This window comes from Suhomyces tanzawaensis (assembly GCF_001661415.1).
Source record: "Suhomyces tanzawaensis NRRL Y-17324 unplaced genomic scaffold CANTAscaffold_1, whole genome shotgun sequence".
Lineage (NCBI taxonomy): Eukaryota > Fungi > Ascomycota > Pichiomycetes > Serinales > Debaryomycetaceae > Suhomyces > Suhomyces tanzawaensis.
Genome location: NW_017963636.1, coordinates 1088296 through 1112340, shown reverse-complemented (window position 1 = coordinate 1112340; position 24045 = coordinate 1088296). Strand labels below are relative to the sequence as shown.

Below are 24045 nucleotides of genomic sequence, written 5' to 3'. Positions count from 1 at the left end.
CTGTGCGACACGCTACGCGTACCACAGGGGCCTGAAATCAAAACACTCCATCGCTTGGTTTATATAGCGGTATATCCGTCCATTGTCCATTCTTAACCACCTTCACCACTTCTGAAACCTCAGCCAACGCACTCCACGTCGCCAGCTCCCCACTCCCTCCACCCACCACCTCCCCTAATCCCGCCATATCCGCCATATCCGCCATGAGACTCCTTCTATGGCTCTCCACAGTGGCTGCCCACCACGTCCACCATAACCACAACCACAACCACGCCAGAGCCATGCCCACGCTCGCTGGAAACCCCGAACAATCCGCCCAGAAGTCGATGACTACGTTCCCGTCCGGTAAATCCTCCCAAGCGGCCCAAACAGCTGCTCCAGAGTCCTCCTCCACCACCTCCTACTCCTATAGCATCGCCATACCCGCTGCCACGGCGGCCTCCCATGGCTCGCCCATAAACCCCAACATCCAGGTGTCGCATCTTCCCGAAAACTTGGTGTTCATTGTGTTTGGAGCCATAATTGCCATGGCTCTCTTGGTAGCAATCGCCTACCGAGCAGTCACCCACGTCCTCTACAGTCGCCAGGCCAAGTCAGAAAAGGAGGTTTACTACGCAAACTTCTTAACAGGCTCAGGCTCCGACATGGGCTCCAATTTCAACAGTTTCTCGTCCAACTCGTCCATGCTCGAAAAGACCAACCCCTCGTCCAACTCCAGCATATATCTCTTGCAAAGACAGAGCTCATTGCTCAGGTTGCAGCAGCTCCTGGAGGAGGGCTCGTACTCGGACTCCAGCAACCCAGGACGGGCCTACAGAGACAACTTCAACCACAGTGGCCATCGAGGCTCGATGTACTTCAGTCCCGTGATGGATATCATGAATACTAAGAGAGCGTCGCAGCTCGAGCTTCCTCTCCACCACAGCTCGACCCTGGTGTTGCTTCCGATCGACAAGCCAGAAGACAGTCCCCTTCCCAGCGAATATTCGTGTGGTGATGGGTTTATGTACGATTCGTCCTTCGACTTGGATTCGCTCCTGAGAAGCCAGAAGGACAAGGAGGAGAAGCTAAGACGTCCGCCGCTCACCAGGCCGCCAAGTCAGCTTTTGGACGACTTGATCAACGAAGCATAGGATCCATGACACCATGGCTGTATTATAGGAATAGACATAGACTTGTACAACTACTCCCTCGGATAGAGGTTACAATAGACGTATAGAATGCGACCGCAATGGATATAGTAGGAGATAAATTAGATAACTAGTCTGGGATAGTTGCTATTATTAACGAACAATTAATTACTTAATATTCTAGTTTACGCTTGGGCTTTGCGGTAATGAATAGACTGGAATAATGGTGACGAATAGAAGCAGTTGCTAGTCAAAAGATACTAATTTTTCGAAATAATCTAATAAATACCTATTAAGAATTTTTAATTTAGGAAATTTGCTGCTGATGATCAAATATAAATACACGGGTATCAAATATATGATGATTAGCGTCAAATAGATACTTCTCGCTTTCAAACCTAATTGGAATTAATATAGGTCATACTTCAGAACAAAGTTTGAATGAGGATTTTTAACAGCACTATCATTTAGGCCAACAGCGAGCTATTTAGAAAAAGTTCATCACGAATACTCTATCGTTTAACTGAGTGATTTATTCAGTATTCATTTGGACATATTCTTACTTCTTTTTGCACCCTCGAACCATAACAAATGCACAGATCAATTATACGTTGTAATCTATGGTTTTCTTTCTTCGCTTGCAAGTTCTAATGAGGAAACTCTTTTGCAAAGTAGAGAAGAGACGACAGCGAAAAAACGTATCGAAGGATCTTTCGTTGCAAGGGATTAACAAAGAAAAACAACCCCACCCCAACAATTTACTTTCAGAGTAGTTGCCCAAGACAACCCTATCAAAATAACCTCTGGCAAAAAGCTGCAAATAAGCTGACCAGAATGATCGAATTTGCTGTAGAAGCGTAGCACGCTCGTATGGCGAGCTCAAGCCGCCAACCAATCGTTACTGCCATTAAAAAGAGACTCCGATCTAGTCAATACTCAATTTAGCCTAAATCTGAAACGTTAACAAAATGTCCTCGTGTTGCATTTATTGATTTTCTGAATTACACAGAATTGACGTACTTACATATCAAAGCTGCACTACACGATAGCTATGTGACTTACTGTGCCTGTTCTAATAGGAGTTTTTCATAATTTCCTAATACCCACTTTATTTAAAGGGAACTTAATTTTTAAGTTGCATTTACGAGCCGTTTTGACAAGAACCATCTGCTTTTCTCAATTTACCTAATTTTAATCGAACAGAATCATTTAATATAATTCCCCCACCCGCCATTTGCATCCAGTCACGTGTGCGCCACGTCAGCCTGCAGCACGTCAATGCTGCATCCAGCCACTGCGTGCTGCAGTGACTGCCCCATACGTCATGGGACGCCAGCCTGCCTTTTCACGCCTACCTCCCGGTCCTCATGCCGTCCAATCACCAGCGACTCCCCCACGCTGCATCCCAGCCCCACCCGTGACCCTTCTCCCGTGACCCCTGACGTTATCGCCCCACCCCCGCACCTCGGCATCACATGACCGGGTCTGCGGAGCAATCCCTATACCCTCCACAGCCAATCCCTGCCATCCACGTTCCTACTTATACCCGTCAACACCCGCCCAATTCCACTCACCACCAATTGCCCATCCAATGTTAACAAACACCCTCAGAACCTCCGCCTCGTCTGTCTCCAGAAGGGCGTTCCACGTCTCCCGTTTGGTGACTGCTAAAGGCGACACTTCCACCATCGACTCCTACAAGTTGCCCTCCCAGACCTCCATCCACGAGTGGGAGTTCAAGTATGACTTCATCCCCAAAACCACCGAGCCAAAAGTGCCACCAGTGACCAAAGAGGCTGTGAAACAGGACATTGCTCACGAAAAGGCCAAACAAGTGGCTCACGAGATGTTCGCCAAGGAGAGCAACTCCTCCGTCAAGGTAGAGGCCAACGACGCCCACGTCGTGCATGGAGGTGAGTCTGTGACTTCGGAGCCCGAGTTTCTCCACGACAGAGGCAGTATTCCAGTGGACCTGTCCAGACCAGGAGCCACCCAGCCCAAGAAGCCTGCCAACAGAGACCAGTACGTGCAGTCGTCCATCAACCCCAACATCAACAACAGTGACGTGGTCAACTTGGGTGACCGTACGGTGGACCACAAGCAGACCACTGTGGACAAACAGACTCCTGTGGTCGACGACTTGGACCACGACAACTTGCACCACCAGGAAACCCACGAGCAGCCCAAGAGCGGACCTGGCTTGGGTGTACCTTTGCTAGTTTTGGGTCTCGGTGGTGCTGGGTACTACTACTACTCCAAGGAAGAGAAGAAATAGGAGATTTAACATTATAGACAATATATATTCGAACAGCGAGGTGTAGACAGTAAATCGGGGATTGCAAAATTACCTGTATGTTCAATAATTACAAGCAATTGGGGACTGAAAATTTATTAGAATAAGACAAGGCCAGAAGTATTGACACTGAAAATTACCTTAATTATCAATAGTAGGGCACAACAAGGGCTCGGGTCTTGGGATTGGCACTTTATCATCAGTAGCATAGTATCTTCTTTTTAATTGATTCCAACAATTACTAATTCGAATGGCCTTCTTGTACTATTCTATATATTTGAATTTTACCCCCATTTTAACTCTTCTGCTTGTACTGTACAATTGACTACGTCTAATTCAATACTTTCTACTAATAATTCCATACGTCTCGTAGGTTGAATATTTTCTTATTGTTTCAAAATTGAGCACGGACTTGATAGCTTGTTATGAAGCAAGTCAGACTATCTCAACACCCGGATTGTAGAACAGAAATTGAGGTTAATATAAGCGTTGAAAAATTAACTGCACTCTTCACAAAATATATGAACAACAATTCAGGAGAAGGGCTGGAGAATAAAAAAATCCAGTAGCATTGATTTGACCATTGATTTGACTAGTCTACAGAAGAACGGTCCAATTGAGCCAGCAGAATTTTCATTACCAAAACGATAAGGCCACTTCTTTTACATATTGCATGTACTTGATGGAAAAGTTATCCCCCCTTCTAATCTAGTGTCCACAGTTTGAAAATCATTTGAAAGTGCTTGACAAATGTGTGGGTTGAACTTGGAGATGAATTTTCTAACTCCTCCAGTATTGATATATTCTTGTACGGTTTTTATTAGACCCATAGGGGCAATGGGCCCTGTTAAGCGGTCCTACTGAGATACAGGCGATGTAAACATATCATTTTTGATTCCCCAGTATCCATTAAGTCTGCAGTTGCATTTGAATTACTGTTAAAATTCAGACTCTGTGAGATTGAGATTGGTCCAGCTGAAATATGTCAGTGTAGCGTCTTCGTAGATTGTTCTCATCTTCTTTGCCAAGTACATATAGATTCAATACTATCGGCCATTTAATTTTCAACAGTAGACTCGTCAACAATTCGCAGATACAACTGTTGACCTATGCTAAATTTCAACAGAATCTTCGCCAACAACTTACAGATACAAGTTACCATTACCAATGTTAAATGTTCAACGATATTCGTCAACTACAGTCAAGTTACTATTGATACTTTTATTTCAATCAGTATGCAACTGATCTAGCTGTTCTCAACTACCTTTTTCTATATACATCTAGTAGTGTCTGGCAGCCTCTTGACAGGCCTTCAACTGTTGCAAGTAGAAGTCACAGATTTGCATGTTGCCGTTGTTTTCTTCCAAACATCTGGTGAAAGAACGAGCGTCAGCGTCACATCTGACTGGCTCTTGGTTGTTTTGCTGTTGTTGCACTTGTTGCTGCTCAACTGGGGCAGCAGAGGACGAGCCTCCGAACATGGAGGTGATACCAGCACCCAAAGTGTGGCCGATGGTGGAACCAACGGCGACACCAGCGGCAGTGGAGGCCATTTGGCCAAACAAACCTGGTCCTTGGGACTGGGTCTGCACTGGGCGAGCAGCGGTGCTAGGATGTGCTGATGGGTAGTTTGGGGCGTGGGCGGCAGGAGCAGCGGCAGTGTGGGCCGATCTGGTCTGGGCTCTTGGAGCTGGGGCGGATCTTCTTTGTCTAGGCATTGTGTATGGTGGTGGTGATTATAGCTGGCCCATGTGCTTATATATAGAAAATTTTTGAGTGGCGGCGAGCGTGGGGCACGTGTATGCAGGACATTGCCAGCTCTCAACGGTCATACCAGACAGTCATATTAGACATTTCTGCCGTGTGGAGGTCATGTGGCCATTCACAGCGAGATGACTGTGCCGGCGCATTTCGCTGGTGCTCTTCCACGTCTACCTGGAGGCTTTTCGGTAGTGCAAGTGGTCGGTGGCGTTTCCTTCCTCGCCATCATCTACTGCGAATTTGCAGTCAGAGTCATGATGGGTGACTAGCACCTTTGACTCGCCAACGAGCTGGTCGGTCTTCTGGGAGACAGTCCCGACCTGAGCAGCTCAGAGGCGGATTTGTCACCCAATTAACCGTCATTTCTATGTAGTTGTGGTGAAGTACGGTGAGAATTCTAGAACCTTCCAGAAGAATCAGGAGGAAGAAGCTAGCAGGAGTACATCTACAACAGAACAGGGGAATTAATACTCCAAGAGAGGGGGCATTGAAGTAGGTGTGTCACGATAAATGGGTAAAATTCCATTTCAATTAGTCTTTGCAACTTAAGGTGAATGATGAGCAAATTCTAATCTTCAACTCTCTACAGAAGAATACCTGACTCGCGTTGATCGAGCCACTTGCGAGGGTTCTACGTATATGCTGTGAGTACATTTGAAGAGGTGCTGATTCGAACAATAATTCATTCTTCAGGATAGCGTGAAAACGGTGAGTCTATAGTTTTCTACGCTGGATACCTTTGGCTACCTTGTCAACAACTTGTTTATTCTGTAGAATAGCCTGAGTGGTGAAGAATAATATTTCATCATGCTTCTTCTTCTCTGTGACTGCTGGCACTAGCTGCCAGCTTCTAAGCCTATGGAAAACAGAAATGCACCTTTCAGAATAGAACTAATAGAGAGGTGGCAAAGTAGGCAGAAATGTTACTTTTCCAGAGTATTGAGTTAAGGGATTTATGGCTGCAGGCTCAGAAATATAAACAATTATTGGAAACTATTAGTACAGTTTCATAGTCGTACTAGCAATCTCCATTTTCATATGTGTCGGGAGTGCCCTTGTACTGCGGCCGAATTCTTTCAAGTCTTCCACTCTTTTCTTACTTAATAAGTTCCTATGGTAATGGCTCCTCTGGCCTCTCTGGCCTAAAACATTGTTCTCTTTACTTCTCCATGATACAGGATCATCGGCCCTACAGTCACTAAAATTTCACATCAATTCATAAATAATTTCATAATCATAAATATGGTCATATCTAAACTGTTCAATCAGGCATGCTAATGAACAAAGAAGAATGGCTGTTAGCACAACCAGTAGACCTGAACTTACCGGCAGCAATGGAAAGGAACTCCGACTGTTGCAATTCGATTCGCGAGAAGGTTGAATCGAAATTCGCAGCCACGACAATGGTATTCAGGAGGCTTGTTCAAGATCCTCCACAGCCTCCTCCACAGCCCCCTCCCCCTCCTCCTCCACAACCCCCTCCACCACCTCCGCTACCTCCACCATCTCCACCACTGCTGGAACCGCATCCACCACTTGAGCCCCATCCGCCTCCTCCACAACCACCAGTGGCCCAACCACCATCTCCACTTCCGGTTCCAACCCCAGAAGAGCCTCCAGTTCCACCGTCGCCTCCGCGGAATCCTCCAAAGATCCCAGCACCACACAGCGTTGTGGCACAAGCAACGCCAATTCCACAATTCGAACTGCCACATCCACCGGTGCCAGTGCAAGAGCTTCCGTTGTTTTGGGTGCAACATAAACCCGTACCGTAGAACGAGGAGGTTGTATCGGTGAAAGGAATAATAGGAGAAACGATGAACATCCCATTGTGTCTGTTGTACTGGGAGCTGGTCTTGTCTTCCCAAGGCACGCCACGTCTCATTTTCATTATCCGACGTACCAAATATTCTGCTCTGACGCTTGGAAACTTGATCGAATTATGCATGCTGACATGGGTGAAGCCAAAGTCAACGGATCCAGCCCCTTTGAACACCTTCTGTTCGTTTACTTTTCCTGGAGAGCGACTGAACCAACTTCTGGACGAGATTCTAATTCCCAGGCAGTACTGGCAGTAACATAAGGAGTATTCTTCCTTGAAATGGTCGCGGTAAGCCTTGGAGGTTGTTTTGAAACAGTCGTTCAACCGACCCTCTTCAACCTTGTCATTGTGATCAATGACATACCCTTTTTTAGACTGGAGACAATCGGCAAAATAGTTGGCCATGGACAACATGTGGGTGTGCCAGAATAAATCAATGTCTAATGTTGGTACCATCATGGTCTTATAGTTGTAATGGGTCACCAACTTGAAAAATCTCGAGTATCTGAGCTGCGACTCTTTCATGTTTCCCTCAATGAATGGCGAATGCAACCAATCCAAATCCGTCATCTTCTCGATGAATCTTTCTTGTCTCAAAACACATCCCACCAAGTCTTCGCAAATCCTAATTGGCAGTTTGATGAGGGCATGAACTGGATTCATAGACAAATATTCACGCAAGATAATTCTGCTCTTCATACGATTGAAGCTTCGGAGCAAGATGTAGAAGATGCTGGTAGCCAAGGGGACCATCCTCAACGCATTCTGATAATCTTCTGCTGCAAGTGGTGACTTGATTGAATGGCTAATTTCCAAAGGTCTGCTTTTCAATAATTCTTTGGGTGAAATTAGCTTGGAGTAGTACCTGTAAATGCCATGCAAGGGCAAAGAGCTTGAAAGATCGGCAACAAGCAGTCTGCAACGAAGCTGATCGTGGGTGACAACATCAGTAAAACCACATTCGCAGCCATGATTAGCAACATTGATTTCCATGCTGAAATCCTTGTCAGCAAATCCTGTTTTCTCTGCATTGGTATAAGGCACATTTTCCAAGATCTTCAGGGAACACAGAGGGCAATAAACGGACACAGTTGGGTCGGTAGCAGAAAAGCTCAAGGTGTAATCAAGGTCGCCTTCGTCATTGCTATTCTTCAACATAATCTTCTTCCAGGAATCTTTGTACCTCTTTTCAGGCTTGTACTCAAAGGTATCATTGTCAATCAGTTCTTGGATCCGCTTCAAGGGCAAAGGGTAGTTGGCAAAGAGAAGAAAATCTTCCCGAGCAAATGTATCATAGAAGGCCTTGGGGTTGAGCAAGAAGGAATGCCAAACCATCAAAACGTCTAAAGGAGGCAAGAGACTATCAAGAAAATCAATCACTTTCTTTTCTTTCTTGAGTCCTTCACGGTACATCATGTTCTCGTCGATTGGCTTCACACTTGCACCTTTGATTTCGTCTCTGCAACCCATGACGAATAAGATGAATCTCTTGACTGATTGAGTGACAAATACTTGCCAGGTTTTAACGGCCAAATCTTCTTGTTCGGGGTCAGAGAGGTGTTCCAATAGCTTCTTCTTGTACTCAGCGAACGCTCTAAGGAGCTTCAAGTGAGCAACAGCATCAGGCACGGTGGGTATCCGTGTAAGGCCATACCCCTTGGGAACTAGCTTGGGCTTCAAGTTCCTGGTGTATCTAATGTCCTGAAATTCTTGGGGGTGTGCTCCAAGAATATCAATGAAGGGACGAAATCTCTGGTCCGAAAGTTCGGACTTTTCCATGATATCTTCCTTCTTGTCGAGCTTCTTCACATTGGAATAAGCTGGGGGTTTCTCGTTGGAATTGAGGTTGTTGTATCGAGGTGGTAATTTTTCTTTGCCAGTCATTGTGATGGATGAATCAGGTGGTGGAAGGCCCTGAATTTATATTCCGAAATTAGTGGCAGTGATGGATAAAGAACCGAGTAGGAAGCTGATAGATAAGATCATAAGGTCATCAACAACCTCATTTTCAGCTGTAATTGATATCCTGTTCGTGACATATGCAAGTTGCACAAAGATACTCCGAAGGTGGGAAACACGAGGCGATGTATCGCCGAGGTTTCTCAAAGAGGAACTATGTATGCCAACGGATGGTAAGATCCGTGAGCCACGAGGACAAAGCGTCGCTTGCCTCGCCAAAAGAAGTAAGATTCATTGCACAAAATAAACTAAGTTTGGTTTATCAACTTGCCATCAATAGGGCTGTGAGATCACTATGCATCACTTCGCATAATCCAAAAAATAATACAGGAACAGCTGTGTTTGGAATGCTTTCTCAACGGGTTTATGTGAGATACGGTGCAGCAGTGGGTAAGTAAATGCTTAGCCAACGGCCCGAACAAATCCCATCCTATAACAGACTCTCCGAACACGCACAGCAACTGTGGTGGAGACAGTGACGAGTGGTCTCTCGTATCTTTGCACGAACGAAAAGTTAAATCAGAGACGAGCCCACCTGAGGTCTAAAGGCAAGATACACCGACAAACAATACGTCAATTAACGTTCGGGTGTTATCTGGCCAATTAAAAAAAGTATATACCTCCCTGGCTGAACGGTTCCTCGCCTAGAGTACCCTTTAGTGGCAACGTTATCGGTGTATTTGCCAGAAAAGGAAATGCCCGAAAATGAATGATCTGTGGAGGAAATAATGGTTTAATCCGCAGCGTTATGAAGGCGCTGTGCCTCGACTTTGTGGTTTTTCTCGTATTGCACTGGGGGGGGGGAGATCATCAACCTGGCTGAATCTTGCTCCAGTTCGGAGACACCGCGGTGGTCTCCGGTGGTACGTTGCATTGGTTTGGCACGAGTCGCACAACTCCGTTTCGGACCCGGCAATCATCATTATGGTTGTGAGTTGTGAGTTGCTCGCCGAGGTGTACTGCCCCACACGCCAAATTGGCGTTCGGGTAGAGGGCCGACTGCAAAATCGATGACTCGTATTTTGAATATTACGAAGTGGTCCACTCAAGTGAAAAATTGATGACTGGCATGGTCAAGCAAAAGTCTCACCACGGGGAAATGGAAACGTTGTGGCACGTTGACATACCTCCTGTGGCACGTTGACTAACCTCCTGTGGCACGTTGATTAACATGTGTGACAAGACACTGCCATGCTGGGCCGTGAGTCATTGGACAGAGATAAACTCATGGCAGGATGTAGATGAATGCTTGCGGTCCTTTGATTTGTCGAGGTTCCTATGAAGTGTTTAGTACAGTAAAGGAAGTCTACCATGGTGGAAATGAACTGAGAGCACCATAATTACAGGAAGAACCAGTATCACGGAACTCGAGAGAGGTGGCATTTTAAACGGATTTCGTGGAATAACCGATCTGTTGCACAGAGTAAACAATCAAAGATCTGAATAACGTTAACTCTAACAGTTAGCAACAGGATTTGAATGGTAACATTCTAATATCGATTTATTCAGCTGGAAATTTTCACCAATTCAATCAGACACTTCTAATCAGCAAATAATATCATCCCAAATACGATGAATCCGTTCAAGCTGGCCTCGATCCAGGGAGAGAATGGTTTTGTACGGTATAATTCAGCTGTTACACAGATTTAAGTTGGCAATCAAGGTAATTTCTCACCAATGACCGTCTTATCAGTGTGAATGGCACAATCCTTACCACACCCTGATTATCAGTGGGATTCCAGCTTTGAAGTGGAAAATACCTATCAAATCCTGTAGGTGATCTTTACAGAAACTACGAACCGACGCTTGGAGTCCGTCAAGCTAAGCGGCACCATATATTCTGGGGACATCCAGTAGTGAAGAGGGGGTAGACGAGAAATTCCAACTTGGTCTTGCTACCCGATCATAGTTGCCAATTCACGACTCGCAGTCCAGTTATTCTATTGAATATCAAATTGGACTCCGGCCATTCTATTGAGGTACTGATAATTACTCGGCCCAATTCTTGAATTGAATTTCATTTCGGACTACCCATTCTGTTGAATTTCCAAACTCTCCACTTCTTGTATTGATTTTCACTCCAGCCTCTCTATCCATTGAGCCTACATTTCATGGATCCTAAACCGAAACCTGAATATTCCCACACAGATAAATGTATCCCAGGAACTTACGGAGCCAAAAACTATTCCCATGCTGTGACCACTCCCTCCAGCACCGTATACATCACGTGCCCGCCGTCCAATCATACTCGCACTAATGTCACCTCCGCATTTCGTGCTGGCCCCTCCCCCGCCTCTGGCAACTGGTAATCAGTGACGATACTGCGGAACCGGAGACGGGTCACATGACTCAACTTCCAGCACCAACCAGTTCCACGCCGCCACCACGCCAAACTATTGTAGTACGGATCTTTGACAACCCCCAGTCGTCCTCATATCCTCCCTCTACCCTCATCTCTTCCCTCTCTCCATCCTCACTCCCCTTAGCCTCTCTCCTTCCTCTTCTCCCTCTTTTCTTCCTTGCACCTCCCCCTCCTGAGATCCGCAATTCCGCCAGATCTTATCGTCCTGTGCAGTATACGCAACATCCTCCAGCTCAACAATTGTCGTTTCACACACAACATTCGATCCAGGCTTGCTACTGTCTTACCACTGTCTTACTACCAGTACCCATTAGCCTACGCAGACACGTCCCACGACCACCAGCGCTACTGTCACCCGTCGTGCCACGTCTCTGAGCCGCCAACTGTTAACAGACTTACTGCCAACCGCTAACCGCCAACGCGAAAACACACCATGGACTTTGAACAGCAATTGGAAAAGGCCGAAAAGCTTTCGGAGCCATCGCTTGTGGGAGCTTCGTTGCGTTCTGCCGACGATTCCGCCCACAACAACTACATCCACCCGGAAAAGTACAAGAGCAAGAAGCCCAGCAAGCCCAAAAAGGGGTCCAAGAAGTCGATTGCCGCCTCCTTGGACGATCTCATCAGCGAGGGCGCCTTGTTGGGGTCGGAAGAGGACTTCGAGAAGTTTCTCGACGACGAGGGCCACGTCAAGGACAACGCCAAGTACACCCAGCAGGCCAAGCCAGAACTGGACGAGCAGGCCTTAAAAGAAAAGGAATCTTCGGAGCAGGTGTTAGCCACCAAAGACGCCGTCCCAGAGTCGCCCCTCAAGTACGAATCGCACGCTGCTGACCCCGTCGTTGAAGCCAAGCCAAGCTTGGACCCAAACCCTTTGAAGTCCAAGGCCTCTGCATTCTACAAGCAGGAAGATTATTCGACTCCGAACTTGTCGGAGTACCAATTGGAGCACCAGATCAAGGACCACCATGACTTGTTGTCTTCGATCCAGTCGTACGACCCCCACAAGTTGCCCAAGTCCGTGGATGGTCTTTCCATCAACGACTCCAAACAGGCCGAAAAGAGCGCCTCCAGTGTCTCCTCTAAGTCTGTGGATCGTGACGCGTCCGAGCCAGCTGCGACCACTTTGAGCACTTCCGACAGTATCCACACTCCTTACTTTCACACCGAAAGAGCCAGATCGAGATCAAGATCCGCCAACCCATCCCGCAAGGACGAAAGATCCAGATCCAGATCGGCTGTCAAGCCACATTTGGCCCGTGGAGACTCTTACAAAAACACCCACGTCGATGAACCCTCAAAGTATGAGTTGCCTGCCGATTTAGCCAGAGCAACCGACTTCAATGAAGAGGAGGAGGAAGACGACGGTGATAGAAGAACCAGACAATCCAAGCCTACTATGGGTGAGTCTATTGCCAAGGCTGAGGCCGAGGCTGTAGCCAGCGGTCAGTATAAGGAAAAGGCATTCAAGTTGGACGAGAGTTTCGCCAGAGATACTTCTTTGGTCACCACTGGTGACTACACCAATTTCAATGTCGATAACCCTTCCAATGAATTCAAAGCTTCCGACAGATTGTATGCAACTAGATCGGAATCGTCCACCAACTACTTGAGATCGATTTCCAGATCCAGATCAAGAGCCAGACCAATCGACCACAGTCATGAAAATGAAAAGAACGATGCCAACCCTGAGGAATTGGTCAGAGAAGGTGCCCTTGTTACTGATGACCCCTACACTACCATTGATCATTTAGATACCATGGTGGAAGAAGTGTTGCACCCACGCTCTGAAGAACTCAAAAAGTCCACTTCGGAGCAAAAAAAAAACGTCAATTTTGAAACACGTGAACCAATCAAGCTGAATGATAAGGAAGACGCAAGTTCGTCGGAGAAGAAGAGTAAAGCAGTGAAAGAAGACAAAAAAGATGATTCCGACACAAATGCAGAATTGAATGAAATTGAGATCCCAAAAGAGGCAGTTCCAGAAGACAAGAGTGAAGGTTCTGGACCCACTATAACTGCTGCTGATATTAAAGTGAAGTCAGAGGATTTGCCTGAAGAGGAAGATGTTGTATTGAATGAACCCGAAATTGAAGAGGTCAAGAAGGAAGATATTACCGACTTGGCTGCTGAGAAAATCAAGGAATCTGAGGTAGAACCAACTGTTCCATCAGTGACTGCCAAAGATATCAAGGTGGATTCAGAGGAAGTGAAAACTCAATTGGAAGAAGAAAAAAAGATCAAGGACGCCGGTGAAGATGAAACAGAAGCTAAGGATGAAGTTGGAATTGAAGCTAAGAAAAAGATTCAAGATGATGAAGCAGAAGAGAAAGCCAGTACAATCAAAGATGAAGTGAAAGAAGAAACCACTAGTGAAGAAATCCTTGATTCTGAAGACAAGGCCAAATCCGCAATTGCAGTTGACGAAAACTTGACTGAAAATCTTGAAGTTGAGCCCGCTGAAAAGGAGTCTGTAAAGGCAGAAGATGACGAAGAGGCTGAGGAAGTTCAAGACAAGAAGAAATCCGTAAAAGATGATGAAGAAGATTCTGAAAAAGATGCCCATTCAAAGGCTGGACTTGCTGCCTCAGTCGGTGCTGTTGGCGCAATCGGAGCTGCAGTTGCTGCAGCCACTGAAGCTGTCAAGTCAGCCGTTAGTGGTGACTCTGATGAAAAATCTGTTGATGAGAAAGAAGTCAAAGGTTCTGAAGCAGCAACTGCCGCTGCTACTGCAGCCACTGCTTCTGATGACTTCGATGATCTCGATGTCTCGCCAGAGGAGCTTAGAAAACATCTTGAATCTCAGCCAATTTACCTTTACACTTCTTTGGCTGGAGGAATGCAAATTGTGCCAAGAACGAATAGGCTTGTGACCATCTTACAGGCCAATGGCATCAAATTTGAGTACCGTGATTTGGGAACAGATGAGGAGGCAAAGAAGATCTGGAGAAGACAAGCTGCTGGCAAGCCTCTTCCAGGGATTGTCAGAGGAGATGATTTCATTGGAAACTTTAAGGATATCGATGAAGCAAATGAGGAGTATAAGCTTCGGGAGCTACTTTATGAAACTTTGTGAACATGCGTGTTCCGAACAAGACGCTAGATAAAATACGTAACTATTACCAGACTGTAGAGAATCAACTGGATCATTTCTTATAGATCCGTTATATCCATGGGCCTACGGGCACCATGTGATTAGTCACAACAAAATGCCAAGGCAAGCTACATCCTAATATCCCTAAAATAAAGGGAATGCATGTCATGGATATATGTCACGTGGTATATATCACGTGACCGCCGCTACTTCACCGGAACGCCAGCCTCCACTACCACCACTACCGCCCATGCCCCCGAAGCATTGTAATGTCAAATCAATACGATTCAAGACACACACAGCTTTTCTCGCCGCCCCGCACATCACTGCTGCTCCAAAGCGCGCCGTTTTGCGGCCTTCTCCTCCTTTAATACGCTCCATACTGTTGCCTCCATACATCATCCCATTTGCCAGTGCCACCAGGAGCCTCGAGAAGGTGCCACCTGCCAGCTCTCGCGAGCAGAACCGCAAGGCCAACTTGGGATCCACCATTGAGCACATCAAGACGGTTGTTCCCGAATTGCTCACCAAGTCTCTACCCAAAGAGTTGGTATCCCACGAGATCATGTTACGAATATGTCCCAGCCACTTCGACGAAACGTACTTGCCCAGCTTGAAAGGCCGCGTGTCGTATTACGCGACATGCAAGACGATGCAATTGGCCATGACGTCCTTGGTGTTGAGTCCCAAGGTCAAGCTCCATATCCAGTCATTGCGAGTGGCCAATGGACCCGACCAGCAGGCAGTGTATGCCCACAGCACCAAGGTGTACGTGCGGTGGAGCACATGCAACGAGGGATGTGAGCACTTGAGCAACGAATCCAGTGAGTTCCACTCCACCTCCGACGCCAAGTTGGGGTCCCACAAATGGTCCAAGTTGGACACCTTGCGGTTCCTCCACGAGAACGCCGACGTCAATGGCCACAAGTCCAAGACACTTCCGTCCATTAGCACCATGATCAGCCAGATGTCGAGCTCGTTGGTAGGGTTCAGCAAGGACTCCCAGAAGTTGGAGCGGGTGTTGAGCGGCATCTTCATCTTCGAACTCAACGAGGAGAACGACGCCATCATCGTGCACACCATCGAGAACGTAGATCTCATCGAGAAGGGTGAGACTGAGGACGTGGACGGCGAGTTGAGGGTGTGCTAGACATCCATACACATACTACATGGCCATCACACCATGGCCCATATGACCATATCACACCAACCAGCATCAGACCGGGACAGGCTCTCCTATGGCTATCTTGTAAATAGAGGCGGGGCTGGATTTCCACGCAAAGCTATGTATATAATGAATAACGATTCAGGTACTAAGTTAAAACCCCCGTAGGTAATTTACCGACCCCAGAACGGTGAAGCTACGATCTTCACTACAACACACATATCAGTTGCCCTACCTATGAGATGGACACACGATACAAAATCCTGAACAGTACGTAATTACACAGCAGTCTCAAAAGAAACTTAGTTCCAGTAGGATGTTTACACTCAAATCCCTCTGATACTTTCACTCGCCATTACTAGTGTAACCCCTGTTAGTCTATTCGAATCAATTTTCCCTAAATGGTGGAAGAAGATGGCATGCACCTTGTCTGCTCTGATAGGAAACAACCCCAGCTGAAATACTGAGCACATTAATTTTATTAACACCCGTCTTAATTTATACTACATTTGTAATCTCTCGACTCAAACTATCCCTGAATTGTTCACATGCTATCATTGCGGGTCCTCTACCAGTACTTCTGCTGACTATCGGTTCCATCAGTCCAGTGACATGGCTATTGTTTGACCCCGTTGCCCACTCTTCTGACTCCGTCTCCTACCCCCTAGGAGCCGGTTTCCCGGTTTTTCGGTTATGAACCGGGTGACTCATGTGTTGCAGCCATATAAATGAATCATGGCCGCAAATTCGTAGCTGGGCTCCATTTCAGACACTTCCAACTCAACATGTCCCGAAAGCTCAACTGGATGGAACGGTACTACATCAGCCGCAACACCAATGATTACTACACCAATTTTAACATCGTTGCGAAATATAACCATCGTATTACTCCCACCCTCTTGTCGCATGCCTTGCATTCCGTGCTTCAGGAAAACATCTGGTTGACCTACAATGTGTTCAAATCGGACTCGAGAGCCGATGCAGAAACAAATGGCCATAACTGGGAGCTTCGTTCGGTTGACCAGATCGATTTTGAAGAAGTAGTTTCTTTCGAAAAGAAAAGCCAGTTTGGGGAAGCCACCTTCGCGGAATTGAACAGGTACAAATGTCCCATGAACGTTGACAACTTGCCTCTATGGAGAATCATCGTGTATGAATTGCCCAATGACGACCAGTATATCTGTGCCTACTTCGACCACTGCTTGTACGACGGCTTGTCTGGTCTAGAGTTCCAGAAAGACCTCGTCAAAGCATTGTCTGAGGTCAAGGAGGACACCCCTCTAGAATTCATATATGACAAGAATAGAGATTCCCACCCACTGCCAAAATCGCTCATTCCCGCAACCACTGACCAGATCAATATCTACCAACCCACGTATTACCAAATTCTTTCTCATTATTTTAACAAATACCTTCCTTTGGTTTCCAAGACTTGGAACTACCTCATTTCTCTGATCCTCAAAGACCCATGGAAACCAAACTTGAATGTCAACCCCGTATTCACGCCTGGTAGAGAATACCCTAATACTGAAATCAGTACCGGTTTGATAAATTTTAACCCCACGGAAGTTCAGAAAATATACCAGTATTGTAAATCCCAGAATATCACCTTAACCCCATACTTTCACGCCATATGCCTTAAATGTTTGGAGGATACCATTTTTCCAGCAATTGACCCCAGCCACAAATTTTCTTCGACCTCAATAACAGCAATTAATGGAAGAAGATACTTTCCCCAGGGAACCCCATTCAGATACGGTTGTATAATTGCACCAGATTTTCTTTCATTGCCTCCAGTACTCGACCAGACCCGCAGTTTCATGGGAAGGATCCAGACTATATTAAACAGCCAGATCAAGTCAAGACTGTCATTTAGAGAAATGGCCATGCTTCAGTATTTTAATTTCTGGTCTTTCTTTGAAAGATACAAATCTCCACAGGGCAGATGTACTTTGACAGTTTCAAATTTGGGTAGGGTACCAGACTCGGGCAAGAAATTCAAAATAGTAGATGCATATTTTGGTCTGTCGACTGGAATCATGTACAACTTTGTCCTTAATATGATTACTACAGAAGAAGGAGGATTGAATGTGAACTTGAACTATCTCCCCGCGTACGAAGAATTATATGCTGGTGAGAAAAAGGTTATGGATGTATTTATGGCCAGATTTAGAGAGAAATTGTTGAACTTTCCCGAAGAACAAAATTAGACTGCAAGCTTTTTGGATTAGATAAGTTTTGGATGAATGAGATACTGCGTATGAGATATAAATATGAACTTTAGTATATGAAACAATGTAATGCACATAAAGACTGCTTTTTAAATCAAATCAACGATCATGTCTCGTATCTCTTCCACATACAAAGAACCCTGATAATTAAGACCCTCAACCTTTTGCTTAATGTCACCAAAAGTGTCACCTGCTTTCTTGGTAGCTGGTTCATGTACGATCTTTTTTCTTCCTGTCTTTGGTTCCTCTAGCGAAAGTTTATTCAACTGATAACTCAAGAATTGAATTTTTTCTATCCGGCTCATTTTCTTGCCGTATTTTTTGAAAACCCATTCCCAGAATTGGTCTTCATTGTCGTCATAATTGACGCTGCTCTTGGCAAGCGTTTGGATCAAATGGTTGTTCAACACAACTTGACTCTTCGTCAATTCGTTCGTTTCCTTAAGAACCCTTAGAATTCTCAACTGAGAAATTAGCAATAAACCAAGAATTGAAATGAAAAAGTATCCAATGATGTAAAAAGTAATTCTGTTTGAATTGATCCAGTCCTTATCGTGCTTGACTGTAACTGGTTTTTCTTGGACCTTCTTAGGTGGAGTGATTGTGGATTCGGAACTTACCTTCGGTATAGGTTCAACCTGTTTAATCAAAGTTGGGCCATCAACATAGTAGGTGCTAGCTGTTATTTCATTCTTAAGCTCCTTTATCAAATCCTTTGCGACTGCAGTTTGTCCTGCCAAAGACTGTTTTTCAATGACTCCCTTGATCCATGATCTTCCAGTCCATGAAATGAAAAAGGATAATACCAAGTTAGTCTTACCTTCCTCTGCCCATGTTAAAACGTATCTGGTCTTCACCGAAAATGACTGGCCCAGGGGAACATCAGGTGTTGCTGTGCTAGTGAGCAAAGTAATATAATCTGTAAAGTTCTGATGTTCAATGACTTCGCTCACTTCACACTTGGTTGATTTTGGCCCTATAGAGTAGCCCAAAGCTCTTCTGTATGTGTAAGTTCTTTCCAATTTTGTTGGATCTTCTTGCATGGGTAGGAACTCATCGTATTCAGATATTTCGGAGCCATCATGTGTTTCAAGGAACTTTCTATGAAAGGAAGTGTTGGAACTACCGAATAAGATGTCAAACACTATTCCGAGGGGTGCATCGATGATCTCGTTGCATAGCTCCACTTCATTTGGTTCTTTCGTAAACGCATCGGACGCATCCGTAGGTGTATGTATATCAGGCCCGAGATTCTTATACTTAGACTCGGGCTTGAATTTTAACAACTTCGTGGAAACTTCCTCGACCGCCCTTAGTGAGTCCTTTGAACCATCCCTTAGCTCGCCATCTGAAACATCTTCGTTTTCGTCATCGCCATCATCCCCGTCAATTGACATGATATATGACTCTATTTTGGGGGTCTGATTGAGAATATCTTCCTGTTGCTTTTCTCTCTTTTGCTGGACCAATTCTTCTTGAGTTACTCCCAATGTTTCGATGTGCTCTCCACGAGACTTGCTCCAGATGCTGGTCATGAAATCGTAGGTCACGTCCCTAGATAAAAAACTGGCAAAGTTGTGTTTTGAGTCTTTTGTTTCAATCGAGATCCCGTTGGGGAATAATCCTGCAGTGGATTTTCTCTCCAACTTGACTATATCCTCGAATTTTATCACCAAGTTGGTCACCCAACCAAGCAAGTTCGAGTTGAAGCACAAGTAGTGCTCGCTGACATAGATTCTACCTTGTAGCAAGATCTCCCTGCTCAAGGCGCACGAGAAGTCATCCAACAAGCGGTCGGTGAGGTCCAACGTCCTGAAAAGCTGATGGAACTCGGTATTGCGCTTCATGGTGGCGTAGTAGTACGGGGTATCTCTGAAGGTCTCGTCAGTGTAAAGGTTGTAGTCGTGGCCCTTGGGGGTCGAGGGGCTTTCTGGGTACGACTCGCTGATGGACCTGCCCTTGGACTTTCTGTATGCGATGATCTTGGGGGAATTGGGGCCTGTTTGGGCATCTGTCTCGGTCACCGTGTCGTTAGTGCTTGTGGAGTAACTCTTGTTGTGTAGCAAGCTGGATCTGGCCGAATTGTTCGTGCTAAGCGTGGCCTCGAACCCGCTAGCAAGGTTATCCTTTGAGATAATGGACGAAGCGTCCTGCTTGGTTGTGAGCGGATTGGCCGGACTAGCTTTGACCAAGAACGGCGACTGGAGTGATGCGGACGACCGTGATGACGTTCTGGAAATAGGCGCCAATGCCAGGAGCCGATTCTTGCGTAGTTCTGCTGCTGAAAGACCATTTCCAGAAGAAGCTGAAGACGCCTGCGACTGGGCGTCTTCCACGTCGCCCTTCCTGAGCGTTTCGACCTGGCTACCATACGTCTGGGCGGAGCCATTGACGTGTGGGATGGGCTTGGAGTCATCTTGCCTTAGTTTGGAGTCTGGGGTCACTACTGGGAGAGGCTTCGAATTAGCACCCAGGCCCAGACTGGTGTCCTGGGGCAACGGGAGAGACTCGGTGGATGGTGGAAACGAGTAGGACCACGCATCGTCGTCGTCGTCCAGTAGGTGGGGCATATTGATGGTAGGAGTGGTTGGTGTAGCAAGGTCATTACTTAGTGACGACTGCGAAATGCGTGGCGGGAGTGGCTGGTACGAGGTGCGGTACGAGGGCCGGGACCGCACCGGTGCAGCGCGCCCAGATTAGCGGCAATTTCAGGTAGTTCCCGCCAGCGGTCGCGCTGGGGCCGCTAGGTGCTCTCGGTACGCTGGCACCGCTACGCAAATCTAACATACAAGATCATTACATGACTATACGAATAACTAATCACCTGGCATACTGGGTATGCAAATAAAATACACTAGGCCCAGACACTAGACCCAAACAAGAGCAAGTGGTTGGGATTCAGTAACTTAGACGGATTCCAAAACCACATCCTTGAAACCAGAAGACACCTTCTTACCCTTCTCTTCGGTGGAACCTTCACCGTGCAAGGACAACAAAGCACCCAAGTCGAACTTTGGTTGCTTCAAGACCTTGACCTTTCTGACGTGGATGTTTTGCAATGGCAAGATGGTCTGGGTGGACTTTTCGATTTCACGGCCAATGACTTCTGGGATCAACTTGGAAGTTAATTGGGCCAAGGTGACGTTGGAAACTTCTCTTTGCATAATTTCGATCATCTTCTTTCTAACTTCTCTCAACTTGGAAGATTGAGCGTAGGTGGTCTTTCTTACTTGGTTGGATTGTCTCTTGGTGAAGGCAATGGCAAACACTCTCAAGACGTAGTCGTCAGCGGTCTTGACAGTGACGTTGGCTTCAACCAATGATTGCCACTTTCTGACCAAGGATCTTAATTTGTCGGAGGTGAAGTCCAATCCGTGGAAGTTAGTCAATAAGTTCTTACCTTGGACTTCGTCAACTCTCAACTTGACCTTTCTGTAGGAGTGGTCTTCGGAGCCTTGCAAGTCAGCCAAGCACACTTCGACGACACGGCCCTTCAATCCATCGGCAGCGTTCTTCAAACCGGTGGACTTGTTGATCAAAGTCTTACCGACGTTTCTGTTTTCAAAGGTGGATGGAGCCTTGATGTCAAACCATTCCTTCTTGGTGAAAGGGTCGACAACCTTCTTCTTCAAACCCTTCTTTCCCTTGGATAATCTCTTGTTCTTTCCTACAGCCATGTTTGCGGTTTTAGTAGTATTGGATGAAGAAAAGAGAGAATCAGCTATGTGTCGAGGGAAGATATAGGTGAAAACTTTTTTGCGAGTTCCGAGGGTTGCGAAACGGGGGTAAAGTCACGCGTTTCCTAGTTATGTGCTGCCACCGGTAACCCCGTAATTCGCGTGACTATTAGCACGTGAGATCCACGTGTTTGGAGCTAGGGCTTCGTGACTGTGCTAGCCGTCACCAATTTTTCAGGTATCGTTGAGGGCCATACTGATGCAGTACGATTGTGTAAGTCTACAGACTTCTCAGCGTCTTTCTGCATGCACATGCACTAGTAGGGTTCTGGAACTACGAGTAAGATAACTTAGAACATGTTTATTCGACAAACAAGGCTCCTATATGCAAGGTTTATGACCAAAAAATCCAATCAAATAGATACAAAAAGTTAGAATTGAAATAATAGGTGAAATCAACCAGTCATTCTAATGACCATTATGAAGATTTCATATTATAGATATTTTGGGGGTAGCGACGAGCTTATTGGTTTTCAGGACGCAACTTTCTGACTTCCTTACCAACTCTCCAGATTTCCATACCTCTGATGACCTTCAATTCTTCTTCCAACTTTTCACGGTAGTCTGGTTGGGAGTTGAAGTCCAAGGATCTTTGGGTTTCGGAACCGTTCTTGACAGATTCGTACAAGTCTTCGAAGACTGGCTTCAAGGCATCCTTGAATCTTGGGTACCAGTCCAAAGCACCTCTTCTGGCAGTGGTGGAACAAGCATCGTACATGTAGTCCATACCGTACTTACCAATCAATGGGTATAAGGATTGGGTGGCTTCTTCGACGGTTTCGTTGAAAGCTTCAGATGGGGTGTGGCCGTTTTCTCTCAAGACTTCGTATTGAGCCAAGAACATACCGTGGATACCACCCATCAAACAACCTCTTTCACCGTACAAGTCGGAGTTGACTTCTCTTTCGAAGGTGGTTTGGTAGACGTAACCAGAACCAATGGCGACAGCCAAGGCAATGGCCTTTTCTTCAGCCTTACCGGTGACATCGTTCCAGACGGCGTAAGAGGAGTTGATACCTCTGCCTTCCTTGAACAAGGATCTGACAGTTCTACCGGAACCCTTTGGAGCAGCCAAGATAACATCAACGTTTTCTGGGGTTTCGACGTTGGTCAAGCTCTTGAAAACTGGGGAGAAACCGTGGGAGAAGTACAAGGTCTTACCTTCGGTGATCAAAGGCTTGATGGAGGCCCAGGTCTCGGATTGGGCAGCATCAGACAACAAGTTCATGATGTAAGTACCCTTGCCAATGGCTTCGTTGACATCGAACAAGTTCTCACCTGGAACCCAGCCGTCTTCAATGGCGGCCTTCCAGGAAGCACCGTTCTTTCTGACACCGATGATAACGTTCAAACCGTTGTCTCTCAAGTTCAAACCTTGACCGTAACCTTGGGAACCGTAACCAATCAAAGCCAAGGTGTCGTTCTTGAAGTATTCCAACAACTTTTCTCTTGGCCAGTCGGCACGTTCATGGACGATTTCTTCGGTACCACCGAAGTTGATGGTCTTGACACCACGGACAGCAGCAGGGGCCATGGATTGCTTGGAGACAATTGGACGGGCAGCGGCGACCAAGGCGCTCAAGGCTCTCTTGGAGGCGATTTGCTTGCTAGCGCCGGAGGCGGCGATTCTAGCCATACGGATACCGTTGTTTCTGAAAGACATAGTGAATAGATTGATGATTCTGGATTCTGCAAGTTGGGATTTTCCACGCATTATATAGTGTGAAAAGTTCGTCCATGAGTAATAGTTGCATGCAGGCGGGTTGGGGAAGGTTCACGTGTACTTAGGCGCCTCCGGTTGCCGGGCCGCTGCCGGTGCGCCCTGGGCTAGCGGATGCAACTAGGCCTGGGCTGTATGCCGGATGCGGGATGGGCACCTTCCGAGGCACGACAAATTCACGACACCCTCAGAATGGCAGCAGGAGAAGGCAGAAGACGGTGTAGAAGACAGAAGAAGATGGCAACTGAAGCTGGCAACAGACACATACGATAGCTGTAGGCCGTTCAAGGTTCGTACTCGCCAATTACCACGGCTGGAAACCTCCACTTGTGACTTGCCATGGCGGTTCGTTGTGGTCGCACCGACTCCGGCCCTCTATCGCACCGGCGCACCATCGCCGATTCAGCACCGCCAGTGACTAGCAGGGTGAGGTGGCTCCGGCAACGCCATGTCATGACTCAATCTTATCGGTGCCGCGGGGTAAGCTGCGACGTCCACTGGATCTCCAGCCTTGCCATGCGGTTGCGGCCTGTCGATGCCGCATGCCGTAAACAACACTTATCTGGGGCAGTGGCAGGAATGGTTCGTCCATTTCTGGCGGATGGGTGCGATTTTCGAGCCGTTGGTGCCAAGACCAATGGCAGTTCGGTGGAATAGGAAATGAACAGCGGCATTTGGTGGGGCATTTCAGGTGAAATGGCGGCTGGACTGGCAGTAGCTGGAGACCCTGGTGGCCGATGTGAGGTAGTGCGTTTATTGTGGAATAGAGAA

At 46.6% G+C, this 24045-nt stretch overlaps 10 protein-coding genes across 11 annotated transcripts; 5 read left to right on the top strand and 5 right to left on the bottom strand.

The window, feature by feature from the left end:
• Positions 1–203: 203 nt before the first annotated feature.
• CANTADRAFT_19413 (pheromone-regulated protein) lies at positions 204–1133 on the top strand (the record flags this gene model as incomplete). The annotated part of the gene is made up of 1 exon (XM_020206445.1): positions 204–1133. One exon carries the CDS (start codon positions 204–206, stop codon positions 1131–1133), a length of 930 nt encoding a protein of 309 aa, XP_020066924.1.
• Positions 1134–2721: 1588 nt separating this feature from the next.
• CANTADRAFT_44896 (uncharacterized protein) lies at positions 2722–3405 on the top strand (the record flags this gene model as incomplete). The annotated part of the gene is made up of 1 exon (XM_020209154.1): positions 2722–3405. One exon carries the CDS (start codon positions 2722–2724, stop codon positions 3403–3405), a length of 684 nt encoding a protein of 227 aa, XP_020066923.1.
• A 470-nt stretch (positions 3406–3875) lies between these two features.
• Positions 3876–4485, bottom strand: CANTADRAFT_24591 (uncharacterized protein). The gene has a single exon (XM_020207160.1). The coding sequence runs from the start codon at positions 4251–4253 to the stop codon at positions 4086–4088; it is 168 nt and encodes a 55-aa protein (XP_020066922.1). The 5' UTR covers positions 4254–4485; the 3' UTR covers positions 3876–4085.
• Positions 4486–4675: 190 nt separating this feature from the next.
• On the bottom strand, positions 4676–8890 carry CANTADRAFT_3868 (uncharacterized protein; the record flags this gene model as incomplete). Of its 2 annotated transcripts, XM_020208767.1 has the most annotated exons (3): positions 4704–5133; positions 5359–5512; positions 6955–8890. In XM_020208767.1, the coding sequence occupies 3 exons, from the start codon at positions 8888–8890 to the stop codon at positions 4704–4706; spliced, it is 2520 nt and encodes an 839-aa protein (XP_020066920.1). The 2 variants fall into 2 exon arrangements, with proteins under 2 accessions (XP_020066921.1, XP_020066920.1); XM_020208768.1 differs by lacking the exons at positions 5359–5512; positions 6955–8890 and having other exon boundaries at positions 4676–5219.
• Positions 8891–11760: 2870 nt separating this feature from the next.
• On the top strand, positions 11761–14403 carry CANTADRAFT_43715 (uncharacterized protein; the record flags this gene model as incomplete). The annotated part of the gene is made up of 2 exons (XM_020208999.1): positions 11761–13491; positions 14017–14403. 2 exons carry the CDS (start codon positions 11761–11763, stop codon positions 14401–14403), a joined length of 2118 nt encoding a protein of 705 aa, XP_020066919.1.
• Positions 14404–14671: 268 nt separating this feature from the next.
• CANTADRAFT_87761 (uncharacterized protein) lies at positions 14672–15571 on the top strand (the record flags this gene model as incomplete). The annotated part of the gene is made up of 2 exons (XM_020211378.1): positions 14672–14767; positions 14858–15571. 2 exons carry the CDS (start codon positions 14672–14674, stop codon positions 15569–15571), a joined length of 810 nt encoding a protein of 269 aa, XP_020066918.1.
• An 800-nt stretch (positions 15572–16371) lies between these two features.
• On the top strand, positions 16372–17796 carry CANTADRAFT_3866 (uncharacterized protein; the record flags this gene model as incomplete). The annotated part of the gene is made up of 1 exon (XM_020208766.1): positions 16372–17796. The coding sequence occupies one exon, from the start codon at positions 16372–16374 to the stop codon at positions 17794–17796; it is 1425 nt and encodes a 474-aa protein (XP_020066917.1).
• Positions 17797–17906: 110 nt separating this feature from the next.
• On the bottom strand, positions 17907–20387 carry CANTADRAFT_45062 (uncharacterized protein; the record flags this gene model as incomplete). Its single annotated transcript, XM_020209173.1, has 1 exon — positions 17907–20387. The coding sequence occupies one exon, from the start codon at positions 20385–20387 to the stop codon at positions 17907–17909; it is 2481 nt and encodes an 826-aa protein (XP_020066916.1).
• A 336-nt stretch (positions 20388–20723) lies between these two features.
• Positions 20724–21494, bottom strand: CANTADRAFT_45855 (40S ribosomal protein eS1; the record flags this gene model as incomplete). The annotated part of the gene is made up of 1 exon (XM_020209254.1): positions 20724–21494. One exon carries the CDS (start codon positions 21492–21494, stop codon positions 20724–20726), a length of 771 nt encoding a protein of 256 aa, XP_020066915.1.
• A 523-nt stretch (positions 21495–22017) lies between these two features.
• Positions 22018–23217, bottom strand: ILV5 (ketol-acid reductoisomerase; the record flags this gene model as incomplete). The annotated part of the gene is made up of 1 exon (XM_020211377.1): positions 22018–23217. One exon carries the CDS (start codon positions 23215–23217, stop codon positions 22018–22020), a length of 1200 nt encoding a protein of 399 aa, XP_020066914.1.
• Positions 23218–24045: the final 828 nt, after the last annotated feature.